Below are 26,403 nucleotides of genomic sequence, written 5' to 3' on the forward strand. Positions count from 1 at the left end.
TACTGTATGTGGACGGAAAGGAAGTTTGTGGCTAGACAACAGGAAATACTGTATGTGGACGGAAAGGAAGTTTGTGGCTAGACAACAGGAAATACTGTATGTGGACGGACAGGAAGTTCGTGGCTAGACAACAGGAAATACTGTATGTGGACGGACAGGAAGTTCGTGGCTAGACAACAGGAAATACTGTATGTGGACGGACAGGAAGTTCGTGGCTAGACAACAGGAAATACTGTATGTGGACGGAAAGGAAGTTTGTGGCTAGACAACAGGAAATACTGTATGTGGACGGAAAGGAAGTTTGTGGCTAGACAACAGGAAATACTGTATGTGGACGGACAGGAAGTTTGTGGCTAGACAACAGGAAATACTATATGTGGACGGACAGGAAGTTTGTGGCTGTCTTGCAGGAATATGAAGCAGTTTCGGTTTACTTACATGAAATATTTAGGACAGTTTGTGCAACGAGATGATGGACAAATAGCAATATGCGCCCCATCATCGTCATCATCATCGTCATCACCATCATCATCACGTCATCATCATCACCATCACCATCATCATGTCATCATCACCACCATCATCGCCATCATCATCACCATCATCACCACCACCATCACGTCATCATCACCACCATCACTACCACCACCCTCATCATCACCATCATCACCACCACCATCATCATCATCACCACCATCATCATCACCACCCTCATCATCACCACCACCATCATCATCATCACCACCATCATCATCACCACCATCATCATCATCACCACCATCATCACCACCATCATCACCACCATCATCATCATCACCACCATCATCATCACCACCATCACCACCACCATCATCATCACCACCATCATCATCACCATCATCACCACCATCATCACCACCACCATCATCCCCACCATCACCATCATCATCATCACCACCCTCATCGTCATCACCACCACCATCCTCATCATCACCATCCTCATCATCACCATCATCCTCATCATCACCACCCTCATCATCATCACCACCATCATCACCGTCATCATGAAACACTACCAGAGTACAAATTCCCCTCACCCACATTTTAAACAGAGACATTGAACATCAGACCAAGGACAGGCCCGACCTGCCTACCAGTCATGGACAAGAGGCAGACGTCTCGGTCCATAATAACCATCCTTTTCAGCTCCATCTAACACTCTGACAGTCCACTTCTCTCTCTACCAGAACCCCGGGGCCACCAGCTAGCACAGGGACACTGTTCTCTCACACACACACACACACACACACACACACACACACACACACACACACACACACACACACACACACACACACACACACACACACACACACAGAGACATTCTAGAATCACTCGACCATGACTGTTGGAGTAGATTTGATTTGGCGCATGCGGTCCCATCTGTCAGTGCAACGTGGTCTCAGAGCATTTGGTATTATTATGTAGGTAAATCCCAGACACTCCATTTAGTATGATGTTTCGTATGGTATGTATTAGTTTGTGGATGGCCATCTTTCCATTTCGTATGATTTGTTACAGATTACAATTCATATGATATGTTACAGATTACAATTCATATGATTTGTTACAAATTACAATTCATATGATATGTTATGAATTGAAATTCGTGCAATATATTACGAATTTGCAAAAAATTTACAATATGTTATGAATTTGAAAAAAACGTATGATATGTTACGAATTCCTATTTGTTGTGGCTAACGTTAGCTAGGTGGCTAGGTGGCTAACGCTAGCTAGCTCTAGGGGTTAGGGTTTAAAATAGAGGTTAAGGTTAGGAGTTAAAGGTTAGGGTTAGCTAACATGCTAAGTAGTTGTAGCATAGCAACAACAACAAAAAGTTATAAGTAGTTGCAAAGTTGTTCATCATAAAAAAAATCTAAAGTTCTCCACGATGAAATTCGAACAAGCAACTTTTGGTTTATACGTCTAACCAACCACCTTCCTTTCATTTTTACCTTATTAAGTAATCTTCTGTCTTGTGTAACCACACCAAACATAACCCTATGAGCTTACATGTACTATGTTATGTCTAGTCTAAGAGACCAGTTTGAATATAACCTCTCTGAAAGCGAGGGAGAGTGCAGAGCAGGTCGCCCTGTCTGCCTGCACGTTCAAGTGCACACGTGTCTCCTATCGATCGCTTCCCCCCCTTTTTTTTATTATTCTATGTAGCAGATGGGTGCTGGTTCATATTAATATGCTCTGTATCTCACCTCCAGACTTGGCCAAGTTGGAGGATGTGAAGGGTACTCTGACAAAACCACATGCACACTCTGCAGCATCTTCGAGTCTCGCTCGCTGTCCCAGCCAGCCCCGCCGACGTCGAGCATCCGTCACCGCCGCGCTTTTCATAGGTGTTGGCGCTGCCCTTGGTGCTGAAATTACACTCGCCTCCCACGGCGCCGCTGCTGCTACCGCTGATATCCGTGTAGTCGTAGACGAACCACCTGAAACTCAACACCTGAACCACGGCGGAGGGAACCACCACGAAGACCAGTGTCAGCCCGAACCACCAGTAGTCACGTCTCAGGTAGTAGTCCGCGGCAAGCCACAGGTCGGTGGCCCCGTCTGAGAAGAAGACGAGCAGGGCGCACATCACCCAGCAGCAGTCCAGGAGCGAGTAGGGCTTGTAGGCATAAGGGTACGGAGAGGCGTCCTGGTCGGGCTTGGCTGCTATAATAGATCGGGCTGGTGGTGCTACGAGGTTGTCGGTATTCTGCACAGACACGGCTGCTCCATCCGATTTAGCTGCCATGTTTGTTGTAGGAAAGAGATTGGGGAAAGGGAGAGGGTGAGAGTGAGAGAGAGAGGGAGAGGGTGAGAGTGAGACGGGAGGGGCTGTCGGTGTGTGGGAGAACGAACGTGTGTGGGAGAGAGAGAGTCTGAGGGTGAGTGAGAGAGAGAGAGAGTGAGAGTCAGGGAGAGAGAGAGAGATCTTTCTCAGGCAGGCAAAAAACTGCTCCTCGTTTAATTGGCTAATAAATGTCATTACATTCTTACTAAACCGATTATCATCACACTGAATAACACAGCGTTTGTCAATTATTTCTTTCAATGCGGAGATCATTTCCTAACCAAGGACTCAATACTGTTATGTAGGCTAATGTAGACTAACGTAGACTATGACTGATAGCAAGCGCTGATAGCGAAGGGGCTGTTTACGTCATATGAATCCGGAGCATTACGTGGATCATCGATCAATACATTCCGGGTACATTTGATTGTGGTAAAACTAATTAATTCAATTCATGTTTAGTTAAATATCGTATCTAAAAGGAAAATACTAAAAGTGTCACAGCGCAGTTTTACAGTAGCATAGGCTGTGTGGGGTAAGGTAAGTAAGACAGTAAGATACATCTGGATATTACACCTGTCCACACGGTTTCCCTCTCTAGTCTAGGCCTGCTTCAGTCGGCACACCTACAGTACTCACCAATGAGTAAAGGGTTTCGTGGTGAATGTTTAAAGAGGAAGAGATAGAGAGTCTGAGAGGGAGAGAGAGAGAGAGAGAGAGAGAGGGAGAGGGAGAGGGAGAGGGAGAGGGAGAGGGAGAGGGAGAGGAGAGAGAGAGAGAGAGAGAGAGAGAGAGAGAGAGAGAGAGAGAGAGAGAGAGAGAGAGAGAGGGAGAGTGAGAGGGTGAGTGAGAGGGTGAGTCTGAGGGTGAGTGAGAGGGTGAGTCTGAGGGTGAGTGAGAGAGAGAGAGGGTGAGTCTGAGGGTGAGTGAGAGAGAGAGAGGGTGAGTCTGAGAGTGAGTGAGAGAGAGAGAGGGTGAGTCTGAGGGTGAGTGAGAGAGAGAGAGGGTGAGTCTGAGGGTGAGTGAGAGAGAGAGGGTGAGTCTGATGGAGAGAGAGAGAGGGTGAGTCTGAGGGTGAGTGAGAGAGAGAGAGGGTGAGTCTGAGGGTGAGTGAGAGAGAGAGAGGGTGAGTCTGAGGGTGAGTGAGAGAGAGAGAGGGTGAGTCTGAGGGTGGTGAGAGAGAGAGAGGGTGAGTCTGAGGGTGAGTGAGAGAGAGAGAGGGTGAGTCTGAGGGTGAGTGAGAGAGAGAGAGGGTGAGTCTGAGGGTGAGTGAGAGAGAGAGAGAGGGTGAGAGTCAGGGAGAGAGAGCGAGAAAGAGGGTGAGAGTCAGGGAGAGAGAGCGAGAAAGAGGGTGAGAGTCAGGGAGAGAGAGCGAGAAAAAGAGAGAGAGAGAGAGTCTGAGGGTGAGGGAGAGAGAGGGAGAGAGATAGAGAGAGAGAGAGTCTGTCTATGTGTGTGTGTGTGTTCAATGTGTGTTAACAGAACACACCGACTGACTGCACACTAGTCTGTGAGTTGCTATAGCTCCAGCAATGAGCTACTATATTGATTGGAAAAACAGCTGTGGCTCAGTGAAAACTGAAAACGAGAAATGTGTTTTTTTTTGTAAACAGATTTAGTGCAGGACAGAACAAAGCATCATAGAAATGATCAATCTATAGGTCTTTATGTCCATTACATCTATCACGACCGATGTTCTCTGGGTCTACTGAACACAGCCAATCTTGAGGATGAACAAGTCAGTACTTCCACATGAACACAGGTCATAATGTAGCATATAGATATTGACAATCTTGTCCCGCCCTGACCTTAGAGAGCCATTTTATTTCTCTATTTGGTTAGGGGTGGGCATTCTATGTTTTCTGTTTCTATGTTTTGGCCAGGTATGGTTCTCAAACAGCTGTCTATCGTTGTCTCTGATTGGGAATCATACTTAGGCAGCCATTTTTTCTTTTTGGTAGTTGCGGGTAGTTGTCTTCGTTTGTGCACGTATAGCCTTACGGAGCTTCACGTCGTTTTTGTTGTATTATTGTTTTGTTGGCGATATTTGCAAATAAAGAGAAATGTAAGCTGACCACACTGCACCACTGTCCATTCCATACGACGATCGTGACAGATCTACCCCATATATTTCCACCATCTGATGGATTGACAGGTGTTGATCTAAATAGATACATTAGAGATATAGCTATTGACCATCTACCCTTATGGTGCCTGTCGTCAAAAGGAGTCCTCGCAGGAAATGGGGCGCCATTTTTGGATTCAACCCTATTCTTTATCCCCAAACGTCTGCTCATTAAGGAACAGCTACTTTGCGTTGAATCACTGAGAATATCTTGTATTTATTTCAGTTAATTAGCCCTGTGTGGTCGCCGGCCTGTCCCTGTGTGGTCGCCGGCCTGTGTGCTGTGAAGGGGTTTGACAGTACATAAATCCAGCTGAATGTTACTCTACTAGCACCGTGATCCAGCTAAATGTTCCTCTACTAGCACCGTGATCCAGCTAAATGTTACTCTACTAGCACCGTGATCCAGCTAAATGTTACTCTACTAGCACCGTGATCCAGCTAAATGTTACTCTACTAGCACCGTGATCCAGCTAAATGTTACTCTACTAGCACCGTGATCCAGCTAAATGTTACTCTACTAGCACCGTGATCCAGCTAAATGTTACTCTACTAGCACCGTGATCCAGCTAAATGTTACTCTACTAGCACCGTGATCCAGCTAAATGTTACTCTACTAGCACCGTGATCCAGCTGAATGTTACTCTACTAGCACCGTGATCCAGCTGAATGTTACTCTACTAGCACCGTGATCCAGCTGAATGTTACTCTACTAGCACCGTGATCCAGCTGAATGTTACTCTACTAGCACCGTGATCCAGCTGAATGTTACTCTACTAGCACCGTGATCCAGCTAAATGTTACTCTACTAGCACCGTGATCCAGCTGAATGTTACTCTACTAGCACCGTGATCCAGCTAAATGTTACTCTACTAGCACCGTGATCCAGCACCGTGATTAAACCTACAGAATGAGAAAGAGAACCGGCAGCATAGCAGATTAACAAGTCTGACTGCACTGTGGTACCTTGGAGGTCTGTGAAGGTCTGACTGTACTGTGGTACCTAAAGTAATCTAGTCTATTGGCAGTCTGCAGGAGGTCTGCATGTGAGTATAACCCATGTGAGTATAACCCGTGTGAATATGGCTGTGTGTGTTTGTATGTCAGAGGCAAGGGGGGCTGGTGCAACATGTCAGCTGTCATGTATGTCAGAGGCAAGGGGGGCTGGTCCAACATGTCAGCTGTCATGTATGTCAGAGGCAAGGGGGGCTGGTCCAACATGTCAGCTGTCATGTATGTCAGAGGCAAGGGGGGCTGGTCCAACATGTCAGCTGTCATGTATGTCAGAGGCAAGGGGGGCTGGTGCAACATGTCAGCTGTCATGTCTGTCAGAGGCAAGGGGGGCTGGTCCAACATGTCAGCTGTCATGTTCAGTCAACGCTGTTTGGCTATGGCTCTCATTCCGGTCAGCTGAATGGCCAAGCACGGTGCGCACACTCACACACACACACACACACACACACACACACACACACACACACACACACACACACACACACACACACACACACACACACACACACACACACACACACACACACACACACACACACACACACACACACACACAGGACTTCCACTGCATTAGTATAATGTAATAAAGAGACAACTATAGCTAGCTACTGCTGAACCTTCCCTTGCTCTGATCAGTTCAGCTGGCAGTTATTCCCCCTGCAGAGGAGGAGTGAGACTGCCTCAACAGTTATTAGGCTCCTTCTGTGGGTTCCTTTTTCTGACACCGTGGGCACAGAGCAGGTGGCAGTGGGCAGGGGGCAGAGGGCAGCATGTAGGGGGCTGGTGGCAGAGGGCAGAGGGCAGGGGGCAGGGCGCAGAGGGCACGGGGCAGAAGGCAGAGGGCAGGTGGCAGGAGACAGGGGCAGAGGTCAGGGGGCACGGGGCAGGGGGTAGGGGCAGAGGGCAGGGGGCAGAGGACAGGTGGCAGGTGGCAGGGGCAGAGGGCAGGTGGCAGGGGACAGGGGGCAGGAGACAGGGGCAGAGGGCAGGTGGCAGGGGACAGGGGGCAGGAGACAGGGGCAGAGGTTAGGAGACGGGGCAGGGGGACAGTGGCAGAGGGCAGGAGGTAAATTATCTACAATATGACCTCTTTGGGCTAGGTGGGACGCTAGTGTCCCTGGTCAACATCCGGTGAAATTGCAGAGCGAGAAATTCAAAATACAAAATTAGTAATATTAAACATTCATGAAAATACAAATGTCTTACATCGTTTAAAAGCTTAAATTCTTGTTAATCCAGCCGCTTTGTCAGAATTCAAACATGCGATTATCTGAGGACAGCGCCCCGCGTACAAAAGCATTACAAACATTTTCCAACCAAGCAGATGAGTCACGAAAGTCAGAAATAGCGATAAAAAAAATCACTTACCTTTGAAGATCTTCCTCTGTTTGCAATCACAAGGGTCCCAGCTACATAAAAAAAATGTCCTTTTGTTCGATAAAGTCCTTCTTTATGCCCTAAAAAAGTCAGTTTAGTTGGCGAGCTTGACTCAGTAATCCACCGGTTTCCCTCATTCAAAATGCATACAAATGAATCCCGAAAGTTACCAATAAATTTCGTCCAAACAAGTCAAACAACGTTTCTAATCAATCCTCAGGCCACCCTAATATGTAAATAAACGATACAATTTAAGACGGAGAATAGGATGTTCATTACCGGAGACAAATAACGAAGTGCACGCCCTCACCGACGTGCGCCACAACACTACAGCCAAAATGGGAACCACCTAGAAAAACTACAAATTCCAGCTAAAACAAGCCTTAAACTCTTTCTAAATATTGTTGACATCTAGTGGAAGCCCTAGGAACTGCATTCTGGGAGGATTTCCATTGATTTCCCCATAGAAAGGCATTTTAAATGGTGTCACACCCACACATGGATTCTCCTCGGGTTTTTGCATGCTATATCAGTTCTGTTATACTCACAGACATTATTTTAACAGTTTTGGAAACGTTAGAGTGTTTTCTATCCAATACGACCAAGTATATGCATATCCTAGCTTCTGGGCCTGAGTAACAGGCAGTTTACTTTGGGCACCTCATTCATCCAAACTTCCAAATACTGCCCCCTATCCATAAGAATTAAAGTAGTACTGCAATGGTGATCAATGGTCGTGATGTAACTAGGTGGTCGTGATGTAGCTAGGTGGTCGTGATGTAGCTAGGTGGTTGTGATGTAGCTAGGTGGTTGTGATGTAACTAGGTGGTTGTGATGTAGCTAGGTGGTTGTATTAGGGGCTGGTTGTATTAGCTAGGTGGTTGTGATGTAGCTAGGTGGTTGTGATGTAGCTAGGTGGTTGTGATGTAGCTAGGTGGTTGTGATGTAGCTACCTGGTTGTGATGTAGCTAGGTGGTTGTGATGTAACTAGGTGGTTGTGATGTAACTAGGTGGTCGTGATGTAGCTAGGTGGTTGTGATGTAGCTAGGTGGTTGTGATGTAACTAGGTGGTCGTGATGTAGCTAGGTGGTTGTGATGTAACTAGGTGGTCGTGATGTAGCTAGGTGGTTGTGATGTAGCTAGGTGGTTGTGATGTAGCTAGGTGGCTGTGATGTAGCTAGGTGGTGGTGATGTAGCTAGGTGGTTGTATTAGGGGCTGGTCGTGATGTAGCTAGGTGGTTGTGATGTAGCTAGGTGGTTGTGATGTAGCTAGGTGGTTGTGATGTAACTAGGTGGTTGTGATGTAACTAGGTGGTCGTGATGTAACTAGGTGGTCGTGATGTAGCTAGGTGGTTGTGATGTAGCTAGGTGGTTGTGATGTAACTAGGTGGTCGTGATGTAGCTAGGTGGTTGTGATGTAACTAGGTGGTTGTGATGCAGCTAGCTGGTTGTGATGTAGCTAGGTGGTTGTATTAGGGGCTGGTTGTGATGTAGCTAGGTGGTTGTGATGTAACTAGGTGGTTGTGATGCAGCTAGCTGGTTGTGATGTAGCTAGGTGGTTGTGATGTAACTAGGTGGTTGTGATGTAACTAGGTGGTTGTGATGTAGCTAGGTGGTTGTGATGTAGCTAGGTGGTTGTGATGTAACTAGGTGGTTGTATTAGGGGCTGGTTGTGATGTAGCTAGGTGGTTGTGATGCAGCTAGGTGGTTGTGATGTAACTAGGTGGTTGTGATGTAACTAGGTGGTTGTGATGTAACTAGGTGGTTGTGATGTAGCTAGGTGGTTGTGATGTAACTAGGTGGTTGTGATGTAACTAGGTGGTTGTGATGTAACTAGGTGGTTGTGATGTAGCTAGGTGGTTGTGATGTAACTAGGTGGTTGTGATGTAACTAGGTGGTTGTGATGTAGCTAGGTGGTTGTGATGTAGCTAGGTGGTTGTGATGTAACTATGTGGTTGTGATGTAGCGAGGTGGTTGTGATGTAGCTAGGTGGTTGTGATGTAGCTAGGTGGTTGTGATGTAGCTAGGTGGTTGTGATGTAGCTAGGTGGTTGTGATGTAACTAGGTGGTTGTGATGTAGCTAGCTGGTCGTGATGTAGCTAGGTGGTTGTGATGTAACTAGGTGGTTGTGATGTAGCTAGGTGGTTGTGATGTAGCTAGGTGGTTGTATTAGCTAGGTGGTTGTGATGTAGCTAGGTGGTTGTGATGTAGCTAGGTGGTTGTGATGTAGCTAGGTGGTTGTGATGTAGCTAGGTGGTCGTGATGTAGCTAGGTGGTTGTGATGTAGCTAGGTGGTTGTGATGTAACTAGGTGGTTGTGATGTAGCTAGGTGGTTGTATTAGGGGCTGGTTGTATTAGCTAGGTGGTTGTGATGTAGCTAGGTGGTTGTGATGTAGCTAGGTGGTTGTGATGTAGCTAGGTGGTTGTGATGTAGCTACCTGGTTGTGATGTAGCTAGGTGGTTGTGATGTAACTAGGTGGTTGTGATGTAGCTAGGTGGTTGTGATGTAGCTACCTGGTTGTGATGTAGCTAGGTGGTTGTGATGTAGCTAGGTGGTTGTGATGTAGCTAGGTGGTTGTGATGTAGCTAGGTGGTTGTGATGCAGCTAGGTGGTTGTGATGTAGCTAGGTGGTTGTGATGTAGCTAGGTGGTTGTGATGTAGCTAGGTGGTTGTGATGTAGCTACCTGGTTGTGATGTAGCTAGGTGGTTGTGATGTAGCTAGGTGGTTGTGATGTAGCTAGGTGGTTGTGATGTAGCTAGGTGGTTGTGATGTAGCTAGGTGGTTGTGATGTAGCTACCTGGTTGTGATGTAACTAGGTGGTTGTGATGTAGCTAGGTGGTTGTGATGTAGCTAGGTGGTTGTGATGTAGCTAGGTGGTTGTGATGTAACTAGGTGGTTGTGATGTAGCTAGGTGGTTGTGATGTAACTAGGTGGTTGTGATGTAGCTAGGTGGTTGTGATGTAGCTAGGTGGTGGTGATGTAGCTAGGTGGTTGTGATGTAACTAGGTGGTTGTGATGTAACTAGGTGGTTTTGATGTAGCTAGGTGGTTGTGATGTAGCTAGGTGGTTGTGATGTAGCTAGGTGGTTGTGATGTAGCTAGGTGGTTTTGATGTAGCTAGGTGGTGGTGATGTAGCTAGGTGGTTGTGATGTAACTAGGTGGTTGTGATGTAACTAGGTGGTTTTGATGTAGCTAGGTGGTTGTGATGTAACTAGGTGGTTTTGATGTAGCTAGGTGGTTGTGATGTAGCTAGGTGGTTGTGATGTAGCTAGGTGGTTTTGATGTAGCTAGGTGGTTGTGATGTAGCTAGGTGGTTGTGATGTAGCTAGGTGGTTGTGATGTAGCTAGGTGGTTGTGATGTAGCTAGGTGGTTGTGATGTAACTAGGTGGTTGTGATGTAACTAGGTGGTTGTGATGTAGCTAGGTGGTTGTGATGTAGCTAGGTGGTTGTGATGTAGCTAGGTGGTTGTGATGTAGCTAGGTGGTTGTGATGTAGCTAGGTGGTTGTGATGTAACTAGGTGGTTGTGATGTAGCTAGGTGGTTGTGATGTAGCTAGGTGGTTGTGATGTAGCTAGGTGGTTGTGATGTAACTAGGTGGTTGTGATGTAGCTAGGTGGTTGTGATGTAGCTAGGTGGTTGTGATGTAACTAGGTGGTTGTGATGCAGCTAGGTGGTTGTGATGTAGCTAGGTGGTTGTGATGTAGCTAGGTGGTTGTGATGTAGCTAGGTGGTTGTGATGTAACTAGGTGGTTGTGATGTAGCTAGGTGATTGTATTAGGGGCTGGTTGTGATGTAACTAGGTGGTTGTGATGTAGCTAGGTGGTTGTGATGTAGCTAGGTGGTTGTGATGTAGCTAGGTGGTTGTGATGTAGCTAGGTGGTTGTATTAGGGGCAGGTTGTGATGTAGCTAGGTGGTTGTGATGTAGCTAGGTGGTTGTGATGTAGCTAGGTGGTTGTGATGTAGCTAGGTGGTTATGATGTAACTAGGTGGTTGTGATGTAACTAGGTGGTTGTGATGTAGCTAGGTGGTTGTGATGTAGCTAGGTGGTTGTGATGTAGCTAGGTGGTTGTATTAGGGGCTGGTTGTGATGTAGCTAGGTGGTTGTGATGTAGCTAGGTGGTTGTGATGTAGCTAGGTGGTTGTGATGTAGCTAGGTGGTGGTGATGTAGCTAGGTGGTTGTGATGTAGCTAGGTGGTTGTGATGTAACTAGGTGGTTGTGATGTAGCTAGGTGGTTGTGATGTAGCTAGGTGGTTGTGATGTAGCTAGGTGGTTGTGATGTAACTAGGTGGTTGTGATGTAGCTAGGTGGTTGTGATGTAGCTAGGTGGTTGTGATGTAGCTAGGTGGTTGTATTAGGGGCTGGTTGTGATGTAGCTAGGTGGTTGTGATGTAGCTAGGTGGTTGTGATGTAGCTAGGTGGTTGTGATGTAGCTAGGTGGTGGTGATGTAGCTAGGTGGTTGTGATGTAGCTAGGTGGTTGTGATGTAACTAGGTGGTTGTGATGTAGCTAGGTGGTTGTGATGTAGCTAGGTGGTTGTGATGTAGCTAGGTGGTTGTGATGTAGCTAGGTGGTTGTGATGTAGCTAGGTGGTTGTGATGTAGCTAGGTGGTTGTGATGTAGCTAGGTGGTGGTGATGTAGCTAGGTGGTTGTGATGTAGCTAGGTGGTTGTGATGTAGCTAGGTGGTTGTGATGTAGCTAGGTGGTTGTGATGTAGCTAGGTGGTTGTGATGTAGCTAGGTGGTTGTGATGTAGCTAGGTGGTGGTGATGTAGCTAGGTGGTTGTGATGTAACTAGGTGGTTGTGATGTAGCTAGGTGGTTGTGATGTAGCTAGGTGGTTGTGATGTAGCTAGGTGGTTGTGATGTAGCTAGGTGGTTGTGATGTAACTAGGTGGTTGTGATGTAGCTAGGTGGTTGTGATGTAACTAGGTGGTTGTGATGTAACTAGGTGGTTGTGATGTAGCTAGGTGGTTGTGATGTAGCTAGGTGGTTGTGATGTAACTAGGTGGTTGTGATGTAGCTAGGTGGTTGTGATGTAGCTAGGTGGTTGTGATGTAGCTAGGTGGTTGTGATGTAGCTAGGTGGTTGTGATGTAGCTAGGTGGTTGTGATGTAACTAGGTGGTTGTGATGTAGCTAGGTGGTTGTGATGTAGCTAGGTGGTTGTGATGTAGCTAGGTGGTTGTGATGTAGCTAGGTGGTTGTGATGTAGCTAGGTGGTTGTGATGTAGCTAGGTGGTTGTGATGTAGCTAGGTGGTTGTGATGTAGCTAGGTGGTGGTGATGTAACTAGGTGGTTGTATTAGGGGCTGGTTGTGATGTAACTAGGTGGTTGTGATGAAGCTAGGTGGTTGTATTATAGGCTGGTCGTGTGTGTCCGTCCGTGCATCAGCAGGACGGCCGTGGTGGAGTATACGGGGGCCGGATCTGGTGGGCCGTTCTGGATCAAAGTCCAGGATCGTTTTTTACTCACAGTCCGTCCCTGCATCAGCTAATTCTATCGTTACTTCCTGCTTCTTCCTCTCCTCAGGGCACTGGTATCTCTATCAGCTGGAAAGGTTTCCTGCTTCTTCCTCTCCTCAGGGCACTGGGATCTCTATCAGCTGGAAAGGTTTCCTGCTTCTTCCTCTCCTCAGGGCACTGGGATCTCTATCAGCTGGAAAGGTTTCCTGCTTCTTCCTCTCCTCAGGGAACTGGGATCTCTATCAGCTGGAACGGTTTCCTGCAGCTTAATCAGAGCTTGTGATCTCCATCCTCTGTGTTCCCTTCCATAACCACGGCACCGCCGGGAATTGGAGCCAAGACCCAAATGACGGATAGCCAGGTGCACACTCCAACATTCGGAGATAATTTACAAACGAAGCGTGTGTGTTTAGTGAGAACCACCAGATCAGAGACAATAGGGATGACCAAGGATGTTCCCCTTGATAAGTGTGTGAATTGGACCATTTTCCTGTCCCGCTAAGCCTTAAGTCTGGTTGAGACACACACACACACAGGAAGTCTGGGTGTCAAATAAGCACATATGTACCCGCTTCAATAACAAATGACAATTCAATCGAGTACAGGCTGAACTGAATGACAACAGAGACAGAATACAATAGGGAAGTTTTATTGAATTAAAGGGGTAGGCCTTTAATTCAGGTGATTGACATTCCGCACGCTATGCTAATATGAAGGACGTGACACTATGCTAATGGTAAACTATTATGACACTACCCTATAAATACCTGCTATGTTAATGAGGTACCATTATGACACTACCCTATAAATACCTGCTATGCTAATGAGGTACCATTATGACACTACCCTATAAATACCTGCTATGCTAATGAGATACCATTATAACACTACCATATAATACCTGCTATGCAAATGAGATACCATTATAACACTACCATATAATACCTGCTATGCAAATGAGATACCATTATAACACTACCCTATAAATACCTGCTATGCAAATGAGATACCATTATAACACTACCCTATAAATACCTGCTATGCTAATGAGATACCATTATGACACTACCCTATAAATACATGCTATGTTAATGAGATACCATTATGACACTACCCTATAAATACCTGCTATTCTAATTAGGTACCAATTATAACACTACCTTATAAATACCTGCTATGCTGATGAGGGAGACAGGAAGCGATGTGAATCGTATGACTTTACTAGATGAATGAACAGTGACGAGCCATTCAGACCAGCCTTACTGATTAAACTTCCGTAACTACATTAGAATGTAGAGAATATAACAATAGATGAATGATACTCCATCTCCTTATCCCAAGATGGCAACCTCATTACAACTGTAATGGTTGTAAGAGACAGAGACAAAGCGAAGGAACTAGAGAGAGAGAGACAGAGACAAAGAGACGGAACTAGAGAGAGAGAGAGAGAGAGAGAGAAAGAGAGAAAGAGAGAGAGAGAGAGACAAAGAGACGGAACTAGAGAGAGAGAGACATAGATACAGAGACAGAGAGAGAGAGAGAAAGAGAGAGAGAAAGAGAGAGAGAGACAGAGACGGAACTAGAGAGAGAGAGAGAGAGAGAGAGAGAGAGAGAGAGAGAGAGAGAGAGACAGAGACACAGAGAGAGAGAGAGAGAGAGAGAGAGAGAGAGAGAGAGAGAGAGAGAGAGAGAGAGAGAGAGAGAGAGAGAGAGACACAGAGACACAGAGACAGAGAGAATAAAAATAAGTAGAGAGAGGGGGGAGGATGAAGTAACAAGTGGTGATTAAAAAAGCAAGAGAGTAGCGAGAGGAAGATAAATGAGCAAAAGGGATGATTTGACCTGAGACGTGATAGGTTGAATACGTAGTTGAAATATTTGAAGTACCCGAGGTGTGCCATTGGGCAGGAGTGACACCACCTGTCAGAAGCTTGTTTAAATTGGCTAGCGTGCAGAGTTTGCACTGTTAGGACAATTCTATTTGTTCCAATGTGCATGACAAGGTCAACCAAGAGCACCGAGAGTATTAGTCCTGTGGAAAATAGGAACACATCGTAGATCTGACAGCTGTAGAAAGTAACGGCTACTGTGTGGAACCGTCTGGAATGTCTTCATTTACTCAGAGGGATCAACGATGGATTCATGGAATGTTAATAGAGGCTGACAGGGAGAGAGGGAAGACAGAAGGGGAGGGTAGGAGGTTCAGTTAATGAAGGAAGGAAGGAGGGTTGATGTGGGAGGAAAGAAGGGAGAGGAAACAGAGGGTTGATGGAGAGGAAGGGGAGGGAAGTTTCTATCAGGTGAAGAAGATGCATTCCACTAAGAGGGAAGCAGTGTTCAATCAAATGTATTCATAAAGTCCTTCTTACATCAGCTGATGTCACAAAGTGCTGTACAGAAACCCAGCCTAAAACCCCAAACAGCAAGCAATGCAGGTGTAGAAGCACGGTGGCTAGGAAAAACTCCCTAGAATGCCAGAACCTAGGAAGAAACCTAGAGAGGAACCAGGCTATGAGAGGTGGCCAGTCCTCTTCTGGCTGTGCCGGGTGGAGATTATAACAGAACATGGCCAAGATGTTCAAATGTTCATAAATGACCAGCAGGGTCAAATAACAATAATCACAGTAGTTGTCGAGGGTGCAGCAAGTCAGCACCTCAGGAGTAAATGTCAGTTGGCTTTTCATAGCCGATCATTCAGAGTATCTGTCACGGCCGATGCTGGAAGAAGACCAAAGTGCAGCGTGGTGAGCGTACATTTTCCTTTTTCTTTAAAATGTCGCCAACAAAACAACAAACGAAAGAAACAACCGTGAAGCTTACAGGGCTATAGTGCCACTAACAAAGTTAACTACCCACACTGAAAGGAGGGAAAAAGGGCTACCTAAGTATGATTCCCAATCAGAGACAACGATAGACAGCTGTCCCTGATGGAGAACCATACCTGGCCAAAACATAGAAATAAAGAAACATAGAAAACAAAACATAGAATGCCCACCCCAAATCACACCCTAGAGACATTAAAAGGCTCTCTAAGGTAAGGGCGTGACAGTATCTCTACCGCTCCTGCCTTCTCTAGAGAGATGAAAACAGCAGGTCTGGGACAGGTCAGGGTTCCATAGCCAGAGGCAGAACAGTTACAACTGGAGGAGCAGCACGGCCAGGTGGACTCTGGACAGCAAGGAGTCATCATGCCAGGTAGTCCTGAGGCATGGTCCTAGGGCTCAGGTCCTCCGAGAGAGAGAAAGAAAGAGAGAGAAAGAAAGAGAGAATTAGAGAGAGTATACTTAAATTCACACAGGACACCAGATAAGAGAGGAGAAATACTCCAGATATAACAGACTGACCCTAGCCCCCCGATACATAAACTACTGCAGCATAAATACTGGAGGCTGAGACAGGAGGGGTCAGGAGACACTGTGGCCCCATCCGATGATACCCCGGACAGGGCCAAACAGGAAGGATATAACCCCACCCACTTTGCCAAAGCACAGCCCCCACACCACTAGAGGGATATCTTCAAACATCAACTTACCATCCTGAGACAAGGCCGAGTATAGCCCACAAAGATCTCCGCCACGGCACAACCCAAGGGGGGGGGGGGGGGGCGCCAACCCAGACAGAAAGATCACGTCAGTGACTCAACCCACTCAAGTGAAGCATATTTAACTAACTGAAGTTTATTTTGTGCTTCATCCGGGTAGCCGGAAAGTAGTGCATTGCAGTAGTCAGACCTAGAAGTGACAAAAGCATGGATACATTTTTCTGCATCATTTTTGGACAGAAAGTTTCTGATTTTTGCAATGTCACGTAGATGGAAAAAAGCTGTCCTTGAAAAAGTCTTGATATGTTCGTCAAAAGAGAGATCGGGGTCCAGAGTAACGCCGAGGTCATTCACAGTTTTATTTGAGACGACTGTACAACCATCAAGATTAATTGTCAGATTCAACAGAAGATCTCTTTGGTTTCTTGGGACCTAGAACAAGCATCTCTGTTTTGTCCGAGTTTAAAAGTAGAACATTTGCCGCCATCTACTTCCTTATGTCTGAAACACAGGCTTCCAGCGAGGGCAAATTTGGGCCTTCACCATGTTTCATCGAAATGTACAGCTGTGTGTCATCCGCATAGCAGTGAAAGTTGACATTATGTTTCCGAATGACATCACCAAGAGGTAAAATATATAGTGAAAACAATAGTGGTCCTAAAACGGAGCCTTGAGGAACACAGAAATGTACAGTTGATTTGTCAGAGGACAAACCATCCACAGAGACATACTGATATCTTTCCGACAGATAAGATCTAAACCAGGCCAGAACTTGCCCGTGTAGAACAATTTGGGTTTCCAATCTCTCCAAAAGAATGTGGTGATCGATGGTATCAAAAGCAGCACTAAGGTCTAGGAGCACGAGGACAGATGCAGAGCCTCAGTCTGACGCCATTAAAAGGTCATTTACCACCTTCACAAGTGCAGTCTCAGTGCTATGATGGGGTCTAAAATCAGACTGAAGCATTTGATATACATTGTTTTTCTTCAGGAAGGCAGTGAGGTGCTGCGCAACAGCTTTTTCTAAAATGTTTGAGAGGAATGGGAGATTCGATATAGGCCGATAGTTTTTTATATATTCTGGGTCAAGGTTTGGCTTTTTCAAGAGGCTTTATTACTGCCACTTTTAGTGAGTTTGGTACACATCCGGTGGATAGGGAGCTGTTTTGTCACATGTATTGACACTGGAGATGTAGGGGGAGTAACATTTAATAAATACAGACATAGAATGAGACAGGAACAGCGTCAGCAAACAGAAACTCATGACAAAAAAACAATTAATGCAGCAGCTGGGAACAGAGCTGGGGAACTGACAAATATAGGAGAGGAAGATAAGGAGATAAGTGAGTCCAGGTGAGTCCAATAACGCTGATGCGCATGACGAGGGAAGGCAGGTGTGCATGATGGATTGCAGGAGTGCGTGATGCAGGGTAATCTGGCGCCCAAAGAGAAGAGCGGGAGCAGACGTGACACTTTTATTATGTTCAACATAGGTACACATCCGGTGGATAGAGAGCCGTTTATTATGTTCAACATAGGAGGGCCAAGCACAGGAAGCAGCTCCTTCAGTAGTTTAGTTGGAATAAGGTCCAGTATGCAGCTTGAAGGTTTAGAGGCCATGATTATTTTCATCAATGTGTCAAGAAATGTAGTATTAAACAACTTGAGTGTCTCCCTTGATCCTAGTTCCTGGCAGAGTTGTGCAGACTCAGGACAACTAAGCTTTGGAGGAATACGCAGATTTAATGAGGAGTCCGTAATTTGCTTTCTAATGATCATGATCTTTTCCTCAAAGAAGTTCATGAATTTATCAGTGAAAGCCATCCTCTCTTGGGGAATGTTGCATTTTAGTTAGCTTTGCGACAGTATCAAAAATACATTTGGGATTGTTCTTATTTTCCTCAATTAAGTTGGAAAAGTAGGATGATCGAGCAGCAGTGAGGGCTCTACGATACTGCACGGTACTGTCTTTCCAAGCTAGTCGGAAGACTTCCAGTTTGGTGGGGCGCCATTTCCGTTCCAATTTTCTGGAAGCTTGCTTCAGAGCTCGGGTATTTTCTGTATACCAGGGAGCTAGTTTCTTATGACAAATGTTTTTAGTTTTTAGGGGTGCGACTGCATCTAGGGTATTGCGCAAGGTTAAATTGAGTTCCTCAGTTAGGTGGTTAACTGATTTTTGTTCTCTGACGTCCTTGGGTAGGCGGAGGGAGTCTGGAAGGGCATCTAGGAGTCTTTGAGTTGTCTGAGAATTGGTGGTCCGATAGTCCAGGATTATGAGGAAAAACATTAAGATCCACAACATTTATTCCACAGGACATAACTAGGTCCAGAGTATGACTGTGGCAGTGAGTAGGTCCAGAGACATGTTGGACAAAACCCACTGAGTCGATGATGGCTCCGAAAGCCTTTTGAAGTGGGTCTGTGGACTTTTCCATGTGAATATTGAAGTCACCAAAACGATAGGAATTCAGGGAATTCAGTGAGGAACGCTGTATATGGCCCAGGAGGCCTGTAAACAGTAGCTATAAAAAGTGATTGAGAAGGCTGCATAGATTTCATGACTAGAAGCTCAAAAGACAAAAATGTCAGGTTTTTTTTGTAAATTGAAATTTGCTATCGTAAATGTTAGCAACACCTCCGCCTTTGCGGGATGCACGGGGGATATGGTCACTAGTGTAACCAGGAGGTGAGGACTCATTTAACACAGTAAATTCATCAGGCTTAAGCCATGTTTCAGTCAGGCCAATCACATCAAGATTATGATCAGTGATTAGTTCATTGACTATAACTGCCTTTGAAGTGAGGGATCTAACATGAAGTAGCCCTATTTTGAGATGTGAGATATTATCACAATCTCTTTCAATAATGACAGGAATGGAGGAGGTCTTTATTCCAGTGAGATTGCTAAGGCGAACACCGCCATGTTTAGTTTTGCCCAACCTAGATCGAGGCACAGACACGGTCTCAATGGGGATAGCTAAGCTGACTACACTGACTGTGCTAGTGGCAGACTCCACTAAGCTGGCAGGTTGGCTAACAGCCTGCTGCCTGGCCTGCACCCTATCTCATGGTGGAGCTAGAGGAGTTAGAGCCCTATCTCATGGTGGAGCTAGAGGAGTTAGAGCCCTATCTCATTGTGGAGCTAGAGGAGTTAGAGCCCTATCTCATTGTGGAGCTAGAGGAGTTAGAGCCCTATCTCATTGTGGAGCTAGAGGAGTTAGAGCCCTATCTCATTGTGGAGCTAGAGGAGTTAGAGCCCTATCTCATGGTGGAGCTAGAGGAGTTAGAGCCCTATCTCATTGTGGAGCTAGAGGAGTTAGAGCCCTATCTCATTGTGGAGCTAGAGGAGTTAGAGCCCTATCTCATGGTGGAGCTAGAGGAGTTAGAGCCCTATCTCATGGTGGAGCTAGAGGAGTTAGAGCCCTGTCTCATGGTGGAGCTAGAGGAGTTAGAGCCCTATCTCATTGTGGAGCTAGAGGAGTTAGAGCCCTATCTCATGGTGGAGCTAGAGGAGTTAGAGCCCTATCTCGTTGTGGAGCTAGAGGAGTTAGAGCCCTATCTCATGGTGGAGCTAGAGGAGTTAGAGCCCTATCTCATGGTGGAGCTAGGGGAGTTAGAGCCCTATCTCATGGTGGAGCTAGAGGAGTTAGAGCCCTATCTCATGGTGGAGCTAGGGGAGTTAGAGCCCTATCTCATGGTGGAGCTAGGGGAGTTAGAGCCCTATCTCATGGTGGAGCTAGAGGAGTTAGAGCCCTATCTCATGGTGGAGCTAGAGGAGTTAGAGCCCTATCTCATGGTGGAGCTAGAGGAGTTAGAGCCCTATCTCATGGTGGAGCTAGGGGAGTTAGAGCCCTATCTCATGGTGGAGCTAGAGGAGTTAGAGCCCTATCTCATGGTGGAGCTAGGGGAGTTAGAGCCCTATCTCATGGTGGAGCTAGAGGAGTTAGAGCCCTATCTCATGGTGAAGCTAGAGGAGTTAGAGCCCTATCTCATTGTGGGGCTAGAGGAGTTAGAGCCCTATCTCATTGTGGAGCTAGAGGAGTTAGAGCCCTGTCTCATTGTGGAGCTAGAGGAGTTAGAGCCCTATCTCATTGTGGAGCTAGAGGAGTTAGAGCCCTATCTCATTGTGGAGCTAGAGGAGTTAGAGCCCTATCTCATTGTGGAGCTAGAGGAGTTAGAGCCCTGTCTCATTGTGGAGCTAGAGGAGTTAGAGCCCTATCTCATTGTGGAGCTAGAGGAGTTAGAGCCCTGTCTCATTGTGGAGCTAGAGGAGTTAGAGCCCTATCTCATTGTGGAGCTAGAGGAGTTAGAGCCCTATCTCATTGTGGAGCTAGAGGAGTTAGAGCCCTATCTCATTGTGGAGCTAGAGGAGTTAGAGCCCTGTCTCATTGTGGAGCTAGAGGAGTTAGAGCCCTATCTCATTGTGGAGCTAGAGGAGTTAGAGCCCTGTCTCATTGTGGAGCTAGAGGAGTTAGAGCCCTATCTCATTGTGGAGCTAGAGGAGTTAGAGCCCTATCTCATTGTGGAGCTAGAGGAGTTAGAGCCCTATCTCATTGTGGAGCTAGAGGAGTTAGAGCCCTATCTCATTGTGGAGCTAGAGGAGTTAGAGCCCTATCTCATTGTGGAGCTAGAGGAGTTAGAGCCCTATCTCATTGTGGAGCTAGAGGAGTTAGAGCCCTATCTCATTGTGGAGCTAGAGGAGTTAGAGCCCTATCTCATTGTGGAGCTAGAGGAGTTAGAGCCCTATCTCATTGTGGAGCTAGAGGAGTTAGAGCCCTATCTCATTGTGGAGCTAGAGGAGTTAGAGCCCTATCTCATTGTGGAGCTAGAGGAGTTAGAGCCCTATCTCATGGTGGAGCTAGAGGAGTTAGAGCCCTATCTCATGGTGGAGCTAGAGGAGTTAGAGCCCTATCTCATTGTGGAGCTAGAGGAGTTAGAGCCCTATCTCATTGTGGAGCTAGAGGAGTTAGAGCCCTATCTCATTGTGGAGCTAGAGGAGTTAGAGCCCTATCTCATTGTGGAGCTAGAGGAGTTAGAGCCCTATCTCATTGTGGAGCTAGAGGAGTTAGAGCCCTATCTCATTGTGGAGCTAGAGGAGTTAGAGCCCTATCTCATTGTGGAGCTAGAGGAGTTAGAGCCCTATCTCATGGTGGAGCTAGAGAAGTTAGAGCCCTGTCTCATGGTGGAGCTAGAGGAGTTAGAGCCCTGTCTCATGGTGGAGCTAGAGGAGTTAGAGCCCTATCTCATTGTGGAGCTAGAGGAGTTAGAGCCCTATCTCATGGTGGAGCTAGAGGAGTTAGAGCCCTATCTCGTTGTGGAGCTAGAGGAGTTAGAGCCCTATCTCATGGTGGAGCTAGAGGAGTTAGAGCCCTATCTCATGGTGGAGCTAGGGGAGTTAGAGCCCTATCTCATGGTGGAGCTAGAGGAGTTAGAGCCCTATCTCATGGTGGAGCTAGGGGAGTTAGAGCCCTATCTCATGGTGGAGCTAGGGGAGTTAGAGCCCTATCTCATGGTGGAGCTAGAGGAGTTAGAGCCCTATCTCATGGTGGAGCTAGAGGAGTTAGAGCCCTATCTCATGGTGGAGCTAGAGGAGTTAGAGCCCTATCTCATGGTGGAGCTAGGGGAGTTAGAGCCCTATCTCATGGTGGAGCTAGAGGAGTTAGAGCCCTATCTCATGGTGGAGCTAGGGGAGTTAGAGCCCTATCTCATGGTGGAGCTAGAGGAGTTAGAGCCCTATCTCATTGTGAAGCTAGAGGAGTTAGAGCCCTATCTCATTGTGGGGCTAGAGGAGTTAGAGCCCTATCTCATTGTGGAGCTAGAGGAGTTAGAGCCCTGTCTCATTGTGGAGCTAGAGGAGTTAGAGCCCTATCTCATTGTGGAGCTAGAGGAGTTAGAGCCCTATCTCATTGTGGAGCTAGAGGAGTTAGAGCCCTATCTCATTGTGGAGCTAGAGGAGTTAGAGCCCTGTCTCATTGTGGAGCTAGAGGAGTTAGAGCCCTATCTCATTGTGGAGCTAGAGGAGTTAGAGCCCTATCTCATTGTGGAGCTAGAGGAGTTAGAGCCCTATCTCATTGTGGAGCTAGAGGAGTTAGAGCCCTGTCTCATTGTGGAGCTAGAGGAGTTAGAGCCCTATCTCATTGTGGAGCTAGAGGAGTTAGAGCCCTATCTCATTGTGGAGCTAGAGGAGTTAGAGCCCTATATCATTGTGGAGCTAGAGGAGTTAGAGCCCTATCTCATTGTGGAGCTAGAGGAGTTAGAGCCCTGTCTCATTGTGGAGCTAGAGGAGTTAGAGCCCTATCTCATTGTGGAGCTAGAGGAGTTAGAGCCCTGTCTCATTGTGGAGCTAGAGGAGTTAGAGCCCTATCTCATTGTGGAGCTAGAGGAGTTAGAGCCCTATCTCATTGTGGAGCTAGAGGAGTTAAGGCCTATCTCATTGTGGAGCTAGAGGAGTTAGAGCCCTATCTCATTGTGGAGCTAGAGGAGTTAGAGCCCTATCTCATTGTGGAGCTAGAGGAGTTAGAGCCCTATCTCATTGTGGAGCTAGAGGAGTTAGAGCCCTATCTCATTGTGGAGCTAGAGGAGTTAGAGCCCTATCTCATTGTGGAGCTAGAGGAGTTAGAGCCCTATCTCATTGTGGAGCTAGAGGAGTTAGAGCCCTATCTCATTGTGGAGCTAGAGGAGTTAGAGCCCTATCTCATTGTGGAGCTAGAGGAGTTAGAGCCCTATCTCATTGTGGAGCTAGAGGAGTTAGAGCCCTATCTCATTGTGGAGCTAGAGGAGTTAGAGCCCTATCTCATTGTGGAGCTAGAGGAGTTAGAGCCCTATCTCATTGTGGAGCTAGAGGAGTTAGAGTCCTATCTCATTGTGGAGCTAGAGGAGTTAGAGCCCTATCTCATTGTGGAGCTAGAGGAGTTAGAGCCCTATCTCATTGTGGAGCTAGAGGAGTTAGAGCCCTATCTCATTGTGGAGCTAGAGGAGTTAGAGCCCTATCTCATTGTGGAGCTAGAGGAGTTAGAGCCCTATCTCATTGTGGAGCTAGAGGAGTTAGAGCCCTATCTCATTGTGGAGCTAGAGGAGTTAGAGCCCTATCTCATTGTGGAGCTAGAGGAGTTAGAGCCCTATCTCATTGTGGAGCTAGAGGAGTTAGAGCCCTATCTCATTGTGGAGCTAGAGGAGTTAGAGCCCTATCTCATTGTGGAGCTAGAGGAGTTAGAGCCCTATCTCATTGTGGAGCTAGAGGAGTTAGAGCCCTATCTCATTGTGGAGCTAGAGGAGTTAGAGCCCTATGTCATTGTGGAGCTAGAGGAGTTAGAGCCCTATCTCATTGTGGAGCTAGAGGAGTTAGAGCCCTATCTCATGGTGGAGCTAGAGGAGTTAGAGCCCTATCTCATTGTGGAGCTAGAGGAGTTAGAGCCCTATCTCATGGTGGAGCTAGAGGAGTTAGAGCCCTATCTCATTGTGGAGCAAGAGGAGTTAAAGCCCTATCTCATTGTGGAGCTAGAGGAGTTAGAGCCCTATCTCATTGTGGAGCTAGAGGAGTTAGAGCCCTATCTCATTGTGGAGCTAGAGGAGTTAGAGCCCTATCTCATTGTGGAGCTAGAGGAGTTAGAGCCATATCTCATTGTGGAGCTAGAGGAGTTAGAGCCCTATCTCATTGTGGAGCTAGAGGAGTTAGAGCCCTATCTCATTGTGGAGCTAGAGGAGTTAGAGCCCTATCTCATGGTGGAGCTAGAGGAGTTAGAGCCCTATCTCATGGTGGAGCTAGAGGAGTTAGAGCCCTATCTCATGGTGGAGCTAGAGGAGTTAGAGCCCTATCTCATTGTGGAGCTAGAGGAGTTAGAGCCCTATCTCATGGTGGAGCTAGAGGAGTTAGAGCCCTATCTCATTGTGGAGCTAGAGGAGTTAGAGCCCTATCTCATTGTGGAGCTAGAGGAGTTAGAGCCCTATCTCATTGTGGAGCTAGAGGAGTTAGAGCCCTATCTCATTGTGGAGCTAGAGAAGTTAGAGCCCTGTCTCATGGTGGAGCTAGAGGAGTTAGAGCCCTATCTCATTGTGGAGCTAGAGGAGTTAGAGCCCTATCTCATTGTGGAGCTAGAGGAGTTATAGCCCTGTCTCATGGTGGAGCTAGAGGAGTTAGAGCCCTATCTCATTGTGGAGCTAGAGGAGTTAGAGCCCTGTCTCATGGTGGAGCTAGAGGAGTTAGAGCCCTATCTCATGGTGGAGCTAGAGGAGTTAGAGCCCTATCTCATGGTGGAGCTAGAGGTGTTAGAGCCCTATCTCATTTTGGAGCTAGAGGAGTTATAGCCCTGTCTCATTGTGGAGCTAGAGGAGTTAGAGCCCTATCTCATTGTGGAGCTAGAGGAGTTAGAGCCCTGTCTCATGGTGGAGCTAGAGGAGTTAGAGCCCTATCTCATGGTGGAGCTAGAGGAGTTAGAGCCCTATCTCATGGTGGAGCTAGAGGAGTTAGAGCCCTGTCTCATGGTGGAGCTAGAGGGGTTAGAGCCCTATCTCATGGTGGAGCTAGAGGAGTTAGAGCCCTATCTCATTGTGGAGCTAGAAGAGTTAGAGCCCTATCTCATGGTGGAGCTAGAGGAGTTAGAGCCCTATCTCATGGTGGAGCTAGAGGAGTTAGAGCCCTATCTCATGGTGGAGCTAGAGGAGTTAGAGCCCTATCTCATGGTGGAGCTAGAGGAGTTAGAGCCCTATCTCATGGTGGAGCTAGAGGAGTTAGAGCCCTATCTCATTGTGGAGCTAGAGGAGTTAGAGCCCTATCTCATGGTGGAGCTAGAGGAGTTAGAGCCCTATCTCATGGTGGAGCTAGAGGAGTTAGAGCCCTATCTCATGGTGGAGCTAGAGGAGTTAGAGCCCTATCTCATGGTGGAGCTAGAGGAGTTAGAGCCCTATCTCATTGTGGAGCTAGAGGAGTTAGAGCCCTATCTCATGGTGGAGCTAGAGGAGTTAGAGCCCTATCTCATGGTGGAGCTAGAGGAGTTAGAGCCCTATCTCATGGTGGAGCTAGAGGAGTTAGAGCCCTATCTCATGGTGGAGCTAGAGGAGTTAGAGCCCTATCTCATGGTGGAGCTAGAGGAGTTAGAGCCCTATCTCATGGTGGAGCTAGAGGAGTTAGAGCCCTATCTCATGGTGGAGCTAGAGGAGTTAGAGCCCTATCTCATGGTGGAGCTAGAGGAGTTAGAGCCCTATCTCATGGTGGAGCTAGAGGAGTTAGAGCCCTATCTCATGGTGGAGCTAGAGGAGTTAGAGCCCTATCTCATGGTGGAGCTAGAGGAGTTAGAGCCCTATCTATGTTGGTAGACAAGATGAGAGCACCCCTCCACAGTCAGCATTTAGCCCATACAGTGTTTAGCCTTCAATGTACTTGGTGCCGACTGCCAAACAACTATAAAGACCTCATGGTAAAGACCTGACGACTTCCTTCATACAGCTATTGAAAGTATTTAGTGATGCTTAACTACTTATGCGTAATCACTGGGGGGCGGGGGGGGGGGGGGGGGGGGGTCTACAGTAGGTTAGCTCTGCTTCATCAAAAGTATCATCCATGCACTTCGAATAATCTCTCTCTCTCTCTCTCTCCTCTCTCTCTCTCTCTCTCTCTCTCCCTCTCTCCCCCAATCCCCTCTCTCTCCCCCTCTGTTCCTCTCTCTCTCCCTCTCTCCCTCCCTCCCTCTCTCCCCCACTCCCCTCTCTCTCCCGCTCTCTCTCTCTGCACTTTGTGTAAGTACTTTAGTTACTGTATATTATAGGAGAGAAGTGTTTACACTATACAGTAAATTAATAGCTGTTTTTGGCCTTTAGTGTAATTAGCTCTGCATCCACAACAGACTGGTGAGAGGGAGAGAGGGGGGAGATGTCCAGATCCTTCTCCTGACTCTCCTCAACTGAGGTCACATCCCTCTCAACACTCCCCACTTGCACCCCATCACTCACACCGGGCATCTGCTCCACTGCCTGGGAGACTAGCTCAGCATATGTGGGAACTCCTTCAAGACTGTTGGAAAATCATACCTCATGAAGCTGGTTGAGAGAA

General features: G+C 47.0%; 1 protein-coding gene across 1 annotated transcript in view; it reads right to left on the reverse strand.

Moving 5' to 3' along the window:
- xkr7b (XK, Kell blood group complex subunit-related family, member 7b) overlaps positions 1 to 3,232 on the reverse strand; it is a 90,229-nt gene extending 86,997 nt beyond the window's left edge. Inside the window, exon 1 of the mRNA XM_071349350.1 lies at positions 2,256 to 3,232. Within this exon, the coding sequence (XP_071205451.1) occupies positions 2,256 to 3,109 (854 nt within the window). The 5' untranslated portion in view covers positions 3,110 to 3,232. The remainder of the gene's footprint in view (positions 1 to 2,255) is intronic.
- Positions 3,233 to 26,403: the final 23,171 nt, after the last annotated feature.

The sequence above is a fragment of the Salvelinus alpinus genome, chromosome 17 (genome assembly GCF_045679555.1).
Source record: "Salvelinus alpinus chromosome 17, SLU_Salpinus.1, whole genome shotgun sequence".
Taxonomy (NCBI): domain Eukaryota; kingdom Metazoa; phylum Chordata; class Actinopteri; order Salmoniformes; family Salmonidae; genus Salvelinus; species Salvelinus alpinus.